General features: G+C 36.9%; 1 protein-coding gene across 1 annotated transcript in view; it reads left to right on the top strand.

Annotated features, from left to right (window-relative positions):
• brip1 (BRCA1 interacting helicase 1) overlaps positions 1–12,589 on the top strand; it is a gene marked incomplete at its 3' end in the record, with an annotated part of 84,864 nt that overhangs the window by 46,172 nt on the left and 26,103 nt on the right. Inside the window, exon 14 of the mRNA XM_028463822.1 lies at positions 10,793–10,952. Coding sequence (XP_028319623.1) covers positions 10,793–10,952 — 160 coding nt within the window. The remainder of the gene's footprint in view (positions 1–10,792; positions 10,953–12,589) is intronic.

The following is a 12,589-nucleotide window of genomic DNA, read 5'->3' as shown; positions in this document are numbered from 1 at the left end:
TAATAAATGGGAGTAATGTAGCAAAAATATATTAAAAGGAGCAAGAAAAAGGAATGAAAATATGTTAAAATATGGTGAGTTTGGTGTAGTTGCAGAAGAGGGTCAGAATGGGCAAAAATGGGCTCAAATTGTAAAAAAAAAATCCTAGTTTCTTAAAGGCATCTGGCAACCCTTTCCCAGTGTCTCGCGACCCCAAATTGGGTACCCCAAGGTTGAAAAGTACTGGTTTACATTATTCAGAGTAAACAGCATCCATAAGTTCATCACAGTCACACTGAAGCCACAATAAAATAAAATAATGAAATACTTTAAGCCCTGTGCACTGTTGCTACCAGTGATTGTTTGAATTAATAATGCATTTACCAGCGCACGCACGCACGCACGCACGCACGCACACACACACACACACAGGCACAGGTTGTGTTGCACTTTATTTCCAAGCGTTCCCCAGTGGTTGTGTGTGTCCATGTCCAGAGGAAGGCACCAGTGTTCTGTGGTTAATAACAGGCTTTTAAAGACGACGCAGATAAAAGTATTAGATGATGATGATGTCGTCTGTCTCTGAACACGCACCCAAAGGTGGCGCCAAGGCTCCGCCATGCTCTGTGTCAGTATTATGTACGTGCACGCCCACCTCTGTCTCCAGCCTGTGGTTTACTGGTTATGTTGACTATCTGTTCTAGCTGAGCCCATGTTTTATGAGAGGTTTTTATGGTGGAATCGTATTTGTTACTCCTCAGCTTTTTGCTGAAAAGTGGATTTTTTTCATGTTAAAACACTGCCACAGTCACTGGTTTGTTGCTCACTGTTGGACATGTTTGATCAATCTCAACATGTCCTATTATTATTATTAAAACTAGTGCAGTGCCCGTCGGAAGTATGCATTCATGTGGGAGCATAAGGGGTATATTTGCGGGTGCAAAATGTGGGTGCAATTTTCCTGGTTTAATCTTTCTGTTGTCTTTTTTTGTATAATTATTATTTTTTGTTGCCATTGGAATCATTGTAGTTTTGTACATTTCTGTTGTTATTTTGTGTATTTTTGTATAAATATTTAGTTTTGTGTATTTTGAGTCATTTTCATATGTTTGTTATTGTTTGGTGTATTTTTCTGTAATGTATGTTTATCGAGTAATTTTGTGTGTTTTTGGAGCCTTTTTGTATATTTTTATGCATTTCTGTTGTCATTTTGTGTACTTTTTGTATAAATGTTTAGTTTTTTGTTTTATTTTACTCATTTAGTATATTTTTATTATAAATACTGTGTGTGTGTGTGCGTGTGTGCGTGCGTGCGTGCGTGTGTGTGTGTGTACATCCGTCTCCTCCGTGCACACGCATCAGCCGTGTGTAGTTCAGTTGTCTTTTTTATATTTTTTGTATAACTGTTTTTGGTTTCCATTATAGAGTGATTCTGGAGTCATTTTGTGTACTTTTTGTATAAATATTTTTTAGTTTTTTGTTTTATTTTACTCATTTAGTGTATTTTTATTATAAATAAATAAATACATTGTGTGTGTGTTCCCGTGAAATGTTTGAGACGCTGATAACCAAACTCCATAGACATTGTAGCGCCAATCAGAACGCGAAACAAAACGTAAAGCTCTAAACTACACGAGTGAGTAAGTAAATTACAGTATTATCTACAATTCGGCTGTCTTTTTTTTTTAAAAACAAAAATCATTTTTAACTTTTGAACCAAGTGGTCAGAGCTTAGCTTCCATGCACAGCACCACAGAGAATCTGCAGTTTTCCAGATGGAGTATTGAACGAGTTGGGAACGTGTCTGCAAAAGACTCACCAGTGGCTGATGGTTTCTAATGATCTATTCAGAGAGCTCCGTGTCTCGGTCTAAACTATCTTCTTCTCTATCGCGCGTGTGTTTACAGTCCGTGTCTGCTTGGCTGTGTGCGCAGCGATTAGCTCTGGCCGCACATGTGACTCTTGCTCGTGTGAGGAGCTGTGCAGTGACATAGATATAGATGGTGCGCTAGCGCCCCCTCACACGCTGAGGTCAGAAGTTGAATAGGTTTCATTTTGGGGCCGTCCAGAAGTAAAATGAAATTAAAATAAACATTTTGAAATGACCAAATTACTCCAAAATAACAGATACACACACTTGGGGTATTTGGAACCCGTTGACTAAGTTTCAGGTCGAACTTGCACCACGTCGGGGGGAGATTCGCTCCACACACACACACACACACCCACGCACATGCGCACACGCACACACGTTCCTTGCTTTTTAGTTAGACGAGTACAGTGCCCGTCGAAAGTATGCATTCATGGGGAGCATAAGGGGTATAATTGCGTATTTTTGTATCTTTCTGTTGACTTCTTGTGCATTGTTTGTATAATTATTGTTTTTTGTTGCCATTGCAGTGTGATTCTGGAATCTTTTTGTGTATTTTTTTTGGTGTAGTTTTGTGCATTTTGTTTTGTGTATTTTTTTTGGTGTAGTTTTGTGCATTTTGTTGTTTTGTGTATTTTGAGTCATTTTCATATGTTTGTTGTTGTTTGGTGTATTTTTCTGTAATGTATGTTTTTTGGAGTAATTTTGTGTGTTTTTGGAGCCTTTTTGTATATTTTAATGCTTTTTTTATTTATTCAGTTTATTTCCGACATGGTTACATTCACTTTTTTTTTTTACATTTTTTTTTTTTTTTTTTACATGCCGAAAAAGGAGACGAGAGAAGCAGTTTGCTTATCTAGGTCCCGTCCCCTTTTTTGTACATTGAAAATTTACATGGGTTTACATGTCTCTCTGGTCAAACAATCTTAGGTTGTTCTGAACAGTCCTTTTTTGTGTAGGATTTATTCTCATCTGTAGTCAGTGTTGTCTTTTTTTTAAATTGTTTTTATTTTATATTCCTCCTCCTCTTTATCGTTGTTCGTGTCGGCCTTGTTCCCTGCCAGACGTTGTTAGCATTCCTCCAGTTCAAGAAAAGTTCATCTTCTTTCGAAGTTGTTCGAAAGGTTTTTCCCTTTTCATCCATGACGTCACCACTCGGGAATGTTTCTTTTGGACACACAAGTTTGCAGCTTGTTTTGTCTCTACATCAAGGTTAATCCAGCTGTTGTTAGTTTTATTGGCAGTGTTGTATTTTCCACTGTTAGATTTAACTTGTATAAACACATTATTATATCTTAGTTCATAAGCAAGGTAGTAATGTAATCTTTATCACCCCACCACCTAGCAATTGAAATGAATAAATGACAGACCTTTTTTACTCTTGGTTTCCACATTGAATTCAGTGTCAGTGAAATAATCACAGTCTGAGTTTTGTTTCCAGTGTTTATATAGATTTGGGTCCATATCCATGATTACCATCAGTAATGTTGTTTAGGTGGATCCTTCGTAGTTGCCCAAGTCTTCCATCGTTATGATGAATATTGGTTTTCTGTTCTCTTCTCCCAGTGGTGTGATATAAATCCTGCAGTTTTTCGTCCACGTCTTTAGAATCTTTCCTCAAACAAACGTCATGAACCCGGAACCGGAAGTGGCATTAGATATAGATGGTGCGCTAGCGCCCCCTCACACCCTGAGGTCAAAAGATGAATAGGTTTAATTTCGGAGCCATCCAGAAGTGAAATGAAATTAAAATAAACATTTTGAAATGACCAAATTACTCCAAAATAACAGATACACGCACTCGGGGTATTTTGAACCCGTTGACTGAGTTTCAGGTTGAACTCGCACCGTTTGTTCACGTTGCTACACTTTAGACCAGCTATTAGACATTGAAAAATTGCATTAATTCAGATCTTTCAGTTTAATTCCCAAAATCAACATCCTCCTTTGTTTCTTCACAACTTTCAGCGATAACATCAGAAATGTGTTGGAACTTCACTTTGTCACTGTTTTTTTTTTTTTTTGGACAAATACAAGAAATAAAAAAAGAAATGGAACAAGAAATGCTTCCAAAAATGTGAAAAAGAGACACATTTTAAACGTTTGACTTGTCAACAGGTCAGCGTGTTGTAAACAGTGTTTACCGTAGAATATAACGGCCCATACATGGCTGTTGTGTGAACGCTCTGAGCGAGGAGAAGCATCAGGCCAGAGGTGGCAGGTGGCGTCTTTCTACCAGTCTTGGCGTGATGGATGCTGTGATATTTGGTGACTAAATAATTTAGGCCCTAACAACACGTCTCCCCTTGCTGCTGCGAAATGTGGCTCCTGGCTGCATGTTTCATTAATGCCATGGCCTCCAAAAGCCCCTCCATAATTCAGCAGGCACTAGAGCAGCCTGGATGTGTCGCCACACAGTTTACTGACACCAGGGACACCAGATAGAGAGAGAGTGAGCCCTGATGCTAAGGAGGTGAAAGAAGGAGGAGGTGTAAAAGTGCACGAAGGAGCACAGTTGACTGCCTCTGTCTGGTTGTTTCACCACCGCGTCCCAACTGGCACTAGGATCCTAAGATCTGGCCCACTTTACTGCATCAGCGGCGGGTGTTGAGCATTGCACCTACCACCATGCATGCCACCAAGACACAATGAATTATTCACACTTTGTTGTGCCCCCTTATGTGCTAAATACTCTTCATTCCCATTCATGTTGCATGGGCTTTGGAGGTTTTTATGCTGGAAGATCTTTTGAAGCCTAAAATGTGCAGGAACAAAAAGATTAAACATTTCTTCATCGACACGCGCCCAGTGTTGTTCTGATCAAGTTTAACTAAGCCTGGGAATTATATACAGCTTCAAGATGTATCAAGATTTCTAATTTGGTGATATAGAACATTACATCATCACCTTTTTTTATTAAAAAACTTATTTTGAATTAAAATACTCATTTTAGGAGTCACTGCTTTTACTCAGTGTGTCCACACTACAGAACTCACGCACACTTTTATATAAGTGCTGAAAATGTCTTGAAAGTGGAAAAAATTTGCAGCAAAGGCATCGAATAGACTTGAATAGACACTTGAAGTGTCAGAAATGGGATTAAAAGTTAAAAGTGACAATAATGGGTCAACATATGTGACATCAGGTGGAAAGTGGCAGAAATAGGAGTAATGTAGCAGAAATGCATTAAAATAGGTTAAAATATGGTGAGTTTGGTGTAGTTGCAGAAAATGGGTAAAAATAAGCAAAAAAGGTTCTGAAAATATTCTTAGTTTCTTGAAGGCATCTGGCGACCCCCTTCCATTGTCTCGTGACCCAAAATGAGGTCCTGACCCCGAGGTTGAGAACCCCTGCCTTAGAGGAGAAAAAGCCTAAAGTAGCATATTGTGCAGCTGTTAGTTTTTCTATTAAAAAATATTGATATGAGTTTGGGTCTGTATCGTCCACCCCTAGGTTGAGCTAATTTAAGGTGTGACACATTTTTTTGTTAATAATATTATTTTATTGTTGTTTTAACATTTTTTTTTAATCTATTGTATTAATCTGGTTTACGTGATAATATTTGTTTTACTGTTAATCCACACCTGAAACTAAAATAGATGCTTTAAAAGCTACTTGTATTTGTCAGTGTTTTACCCTCGTTACAGTTTAATTAGCAAAGCTTTAGCAGCACAAACATTAGCAGCACGATGGACCATAACCATCCAAACGCTACTTTCCATCCTCACAGCAGGTCTCTGTCAGATGTCTGCTGTAAATGATTAATGTGTGCGCTCACATCTGTAATTTCTGTGTTGAATGTCTAACACTCTCATGGTTGAAAGCTTTTGCTGAATGTGCTGCAAACGTGTTTGACTGCACAGTGAATGCAGTGTTTCACACCTGCAGCAAAGCAGACAGAAGTGCTTTGACTTTAGTGACAATGACTGGAGTAAAAAAATAAATAAAGCAACACACACACACACACATTAGTTTAAGGTGAGGATGCACTAATAGAGGAAAAAGCACTAAAAAGAGCCTAAATAAAGAGGAAAATCAGAAAAGGTGTGTCTAACTTAAATCCCGCCTGTCAGAGCGGATACACGTACACGTTATAAATGAATATTTAGAATTCAATTGTAATATTGTATTGTAAGTTATCTTTTTCAAACTCAATTTAGTTCAGGGGCCAAATACAGTCTTGATCTCAAGTGGGCCACAGATTTTCTGCTGGAAAATGTATAATTTGCCTAATTTACGCTTGTATTCATACATGAAATACAAAATATATAATAATAATAATAATGCATCAGTTTTATATACCACTTTATCATAGACACTCAAAGTCGCTTTACAGAATTAAGGCATTATTCTTTCACTCCACACTTAGTGGTGGTAAGCTACTGGTGTAGCCACAGCTGCCCTGGGGCAGACTGACGGAAGCGAGGCTGCCATAGTGCGCCATCGGCCCCTCTGACCACCACCAACACTCACTCACACACAACATTCGTACTAGGCAATGTAGGTGAAGTGCCTTGCCCAAGGACACAATGACAGATACCACTGGGGTGACTGCCAGCCCACTGTGGCACCTGGAATTCTCAGTGGCCCAGACCTGCTTAGCTTCCGAGATCTAACGGGATCAGGCAATGACAGGCTGGTATGGCCATATAAGATCCTGACCATGTCCAAGCAATAAGTGACAGATATCAGTCCCAACAGGATCTACACTTTAAATTTCCTAGACTTTGTGACCAATTTATATTTAATTAGGAGAAATATTATGTCATAATTTGAGGAAAATTGAAGGATTTTGTAAGAATTTTGAGTTTTTTCAACATTAGAAATGACTGCATTCATGAGCCCCTGCAAATACTGTAGAGTTTTATTTCTACAATGATTCATTTGTTCTTTCATTTTTACTTTCTCCTGCAGGCCAAAGTGGCCCCCAGGCCATGAGTTTGATATAAGTACCTAGTTTATCATGGACATTATTTTGTATAACTCAAATCTGTCGAGTCAGCGCTTTTACTTTGGCCCACATGAGGTTTTGGGTCATATTTTTGTACATTTTAGTATTAAAATTAAAACAAAAACGTAAAAAGTATTAAGTAGTTAAATAGGAAATATCCATGTCTATCCCACCCCTTTCTTTTTATTTTTTCATATTGGCCCTTGTATTTATATATAATATATATGTATAGTATTTTTTATGTTTATTGCTTACATGTTTTGCACTATTTTTTCTACACTGTCTTGTGTCGTCACTGTTTTATAAGAGCTGCTATATAATCGTTGTGCTTTTCTTTTACAATGAAGAATAAAAAGGATTCTGATTGTAAGTAATCATACAGTTTGGTTTCAGACACATTCAGTTACATTTACGTCACTTATCCATGTTTAATTACGATTACCGTTTTTTTTTTTTCAATTACAAATAAAATTACAATTTTTTTCTCCTTAAAGTCAATTACTGAAGTTCAGATTTAATTATTGACTTGTTAGCTTTCTGCATCTCTAATGCCTGCAGATCAGTTTGACCCATGTTTTAAATCAGCTGTAATCATTACCTTGTTAGGCTTCCTAATCAATAAAAATATTGGATAATATATTTGTTTTGGGGGCGTCTGAGCATGTTGTCTGTCACTATACCCCTAGATTTATATATTTTAAATGGTAAAATGATCCTGAAAAGAAGTGACAGGTAGTGGGAAATGTTGATATGAAATGTAATTGTAATGGACAGTTTTTATATAATTTTCATGCCAATTACAAAATCAGTTATCATATTTTCAATTACAGCAACAGGTGTTTTCAATTACAATTATGATTACTTAATAATTGTAATAATTGTTCCACAAAGTGTGCTATCACGGAGTTACTAATATGTGATTTAATGTCAATTATAGACATTTTTAAATAAAAAAATCCAGACTTGAGTCCAAAAATGTTAAAGTTGCCTTTTTATCCCCTGATATTCTGTATTTTTCTGCTTTAGCTCCATTAATATCAAAGTAGGTGTTACTGTAAAATGAGTCTGATTCTGGGGCTCACTGTACATTGGGTCAGGGGATCAATGACTTCACATCTGGCCCGACATGGCTCCTCCCCTCGTGTTTCAAATTTTTTTTTCTCATTTTGTCTCTCATAGTTGAGGTTTATGAAAATGACAGGCCTCTCATCTTTTTAAGTGGGACTATTTGTACAATCACACAGTACAAATCACAACATAATAGTATTTAATATTATTCATAGAGTACAGTCAGTGTCCTTTACAATTTTTTCATATTTTCTGATATATATATATATGTATATAGTTTATTTTGTATTAAAATACTTGTTTTAGCAGTTGCTGCTTTTGTTACTCCTCAGAACAACATAAAAAGCACAGTTCGATGATTTCTGAGTGCGTTCTAATCCAGACCTTCATCTAAACAAGCCACACTACAGAACTCACTCACACGTGCTGTCCCTTAGAGGAGAAAAACACTAAAGTGGCTCATATTGTGCAGTTGTTTGTTAATAAAAGTGCCTGTTTGAAATTTTTCATCAGCAAATTTAACCCAGAATTGTTTTTCTGGTCAGACTTTATTGGGTTGAAAATATTGAGATTACTATCATTTATCGCCATTTTGAGGAAAATATTGAGTTATGAGTTTGTTCATATCGCCCAGCCCTACTATTGACTACCTATGAGGTAACTAGAATTTTAGGAAGGTTGGTGACCCCTGTGTTAAAGCGTGCAGACTGAGGTCGATATAAAGGTCATGTGATCCGTGTGCGTCTCCAGGGTTTCTGTTCTTCTAACTTTCTCTGTCGCACTAATTCCTGATATTTGTATTTTAGATCTTTTATAATCCACACTTTATTGATTGCTCATCTTATTTTTGTGTCAAATGTTGATGGTTGTGTTGAGTTGCATGGTGTCAGGTGACGTTATTCAGGCCCTTTGTACTGCTCATCTTCCTGTGAGTTTCCCTTCTTTCCATGTGCAGCCTAGCAGATAATAGCTGTTTTGTTTTGCCGTAGATCAGCCTAAAGTACGGAACATGAATTATTCAGATTGAACTGGAAAGCAATAGGAGGGCAAACAGTTTACTGAGTTTAGATGCACGTAAGGAGGTTTCTTGTCAATGTAACAATGCATATTTACTGAGTGTGTCATGTTTTATTTATACAAATGTCCCGGACTCCCCTGCTTTGGGAGGCGCCAACCTGATAAAATTCTACCTTTGGTTCATTTCACCACTATCAGTGCATTCTGATGTCTCTCATGTCTGGACTGAATTAAATATACAATACAAAGTGAATCGGCCTTTGTTGCAGGTGGAGAGTAAGGAGGAGATTTACTCTACGTCGTGCCTCAGGCCTTATGATTTTATCAGTTTATCATTAGTGAACTTCTTTCTGACTCTCATTACATGTTTTTAATCCAGTGATGTTTGCTTTTAATTCCTGCTTATTACATCATTCCCCCCCTCACACTGTAATAGTGATTTTATAGCAGAGTTCTACTTCCTTTAGTGCTGGAAAGACTATAGGAAACATTATTTAATGTGGAAAAGAATATCAACTGTGTATATGTTTAATGATGATGTGCAAAGAATCCAATTTTAGAAGCACATTTAAACCCTGCTTAAGACACTTGTGTTGCGCGCGCACAAACACTCGTGTAATTGTAATTTCATGAGATTAAAGCCATAATATTTTAAGACTCAAGTCGTAATATTTCAAGATTCAAATAGTAATTTTCTGAGAATAAAATGATGTGTTTTGGGGTCACTTGTGCGTTATAGCATTTAGTGAGATTATGTTATATATGTGGCCCGAATACGCTGTTGTATTTGGCAACTAATTTTAGACGTAAATTAAGGATCTTTTTGTGTTTTGCATGTGTTTAAGAAAAAGACTTTAAATTTAAGGGAAATTTCATTTGTAAAAATAACAGATTATAAAGCTGATTTTCTTGACTTGATAACATGATCGCTGCTCATGAAATTTTACTGATGAGTAATTGAGTCAACTTTTTTATTTAAACATTTCTTATACTTTCATCACATTTGTATTTTATATTATCATGTTTTGATTTTACTTGTAGTTATTTATTTATTTTTATTGTGTTTTTATGGTGTGCTAACTTTTCTTTGTTTTATGTAAAGAACTTTGAATTGTCCTATACATTACATACGCTATATAAATGAACAACACAATATTTTGCTCAAAATTCTGTGAAAAAACATATATAGATCATAATGATGGAATGTCTGAGTGATAACACATTTTAAAGAATCTCATTTTGTAATTAAACAGTATTTAGTGCCTCCTGAATAGATTTATTTTTTGTTTTTATTATTTATGGTCATCTCCCTCCTGAAGTGGGATCAAGATCATTTCTATCATAATTTTTTGTGTTTTGTTGTTGTCTGCTCTTTTTTTATTATTCAGTATGATTTTCTTTTATTTTGTGTTTTTTTGGCATAATTTTTGTGTGTTGGTATTATTTAAATTATTCTATTTCAGTGTGTGTTCTTGGTGTTGTGTGGTTGTTTTTCTGTTTATTTTGTGTATTTTTCTCTTCGATAGTGTGTCTTTGTTGTTGTTTTGTGTGTTGCTGGTAATAGTAAGTATTTTTCTCTCTTAGTGTGTGTGTGTGTTTTTAGTGTCATTTTGTTGTTGTTGTCTGTTCTTTTATGTTCAGTGTATTTTTCTGTTATTTTGTGTGTTTTTGTTGTCGTTTTGAGTTGCTGGTAATGTTTACTGATTATAATTTTTTAACTGAAATTAAACATTATAAAACCCAATGTTTTTACTACTTTCATTTGATTTCTCTCTGTAGTGCCCTTGCGTACCCCTAGGGTTACACGTACCCCCATTTGAGAATAACTGATCCATCCTAAACTGTTGACATTGAGTTGATAAAAACCTAGTGTTCTCTAACCCTGTCTCATGTTGTCCTCTGATCAGATGTTGGACAAACTGAGAGACAGATGGATTAACACAGGTCTCTGGGACAAGCTGGAGGAGAAGAAAATTGTGGTGACTGAACCCCGAGGTGGTCCTAAAGAGGATTTTGAAAGCCTGCTCAACTTGTACTACGACGCTGTCAAATACTGCAGTGAAAGAGGTGTGTTAAACGTTTAGAGCTAACTTTAGACTAGCTGCTACTATAATTAGCTTCATTGGTCACTTGATATCTGAGAATATTACCAAATTAAATCAGTCTGTCTTTGCTGTCTCCATTTGTTATGGATGGTGTAACCTATTTAACCATTAACCATTTTTGTTTAACCCTCCTATTATCCTTGGGATCAATTAGAAACCATGTCATTCCAAAACCTATTTCATGACATTTTCTAATTTGATGAGTACAATTGATTAAGTATAAAATTATCATGAGATTTTTTCAATGTGCTGAACGTATATTGCACTCGTTGGTTCTAATCTGGCCCCAAGCTGCCTTTTATCCAAATCATTCCCCTCAGTGCTCTGTGTGTATTGTAATCTGTTCTCTTTCTCGTAAATGTCCTCTAGGAAAAAGTTTACAGTCATTGAGGTTTTGAAACAGCTCTTTCACAGTAAGTGACGTAGAGGATGAACTGTCTGAGACAGATTTATAGTGAATAACTCCAAATATGTTACAAAAAAAGAGACAAAAATAAGTAAATACATATTTGTATCATAGGAAAGGGGGGTGGGGTCACCAACATCAATCACGACATAATGTATCCCAATAATAAACATTAGTATATACATCGCAATATCTGTAGCTGTTTCCAGTTTTTCATAAAATAAAAGCTATATTTCTAAAAATTTTGACAGTCTGTGTGTTTGAAGGTGTTTCCATTGAAGGTTGTTTTGGAGGAGGAGCCTGGTAACTGGTGAAATCTCATCTCGTTAGACTTCTCTGCAGGAAGATGGACGCTCCAAACCTCCTTAGAACATTCCTTTGTTGTTTCACGTCTAATGTGGCACTAATTATTTTTAAGTCTAATAATAAGAAATGTCTGGGTCTCCTCTTCTGTCCACACGTACCACATGGAAGTGGTCATGTGACCAGATACATTATGTCATGTGATGTGTAATTGTGTAAAAAGTGTTTCTATACGTCAAACCTCTACGTCAACGCCGTCCCACGTCATCGGCATTGGAGATGAACTGTGACAGTTTGCAGCAGAGTCTCAGAAAACAGGCACATGCTCACACGATCACTCCCACACACAACCTGTTTTTTTCATCATCTCCTCCGGCCCCAACTCCTCCTCCTTCCCTGCAGATTGCAGCAAGAGGCGAAGCGCCGTAAGGGCAGCGCCACGTTGTGGCTGATGTGCTAACTACTCATCCTAAAGACCCATCCGTCTGGCGCTAACGTGCTGTTTAGGGTTAGGGTTAGGGTTAGGGTTAGCTGAATTGAATGTTGTTGTGTTTTGGTGCTGTGGAGGTTTTTTCCTAGTTTTATACTGTCCTCCCCAATAGGGAACCTAGTTTGAAGCCTGCCTTTTCCCCTCACCTCTCCTCCTGTTGTTACCCCATTTTGTCATCTAAAACACGGGGCGCCGCCCTTGTGGCGACTCACAGTTCTCCTGCTCCCATGTCCTCCCATGTTATGTGTTAAATGTGATTGTCTTTTCATGTTTTCTTGGACAGGATGAAACTGAAATGTAATTTTGTTGCTTTGTTGCTCTGTAACATGTGCAATGACAAAGATTCTGATTCTCTGGTGCGTTCACTGACATCTAGTGACTGGGATTGTGCTATTTATAT

The sequence above is a fragment of the Gouania willdenowi genome, chromosome 13, assembly GCF_900634775.1.
Source record: "Gouania willdenowi chromosome 13, fGouWil2.1, whole genome shotgun sequence".
Taxonomy (NCBI): Eukaryota; Metazoa; Chordata; class Actinopteri; order Blenniiformes; family Gobiesocidae; genus Gouania; species Gouania willdenowi.
The sequence above is the reverse complement of the archived record's forward strand: the minus strand, read 5'-3'. Positions and strand labels throughout refer to the sequence as shown.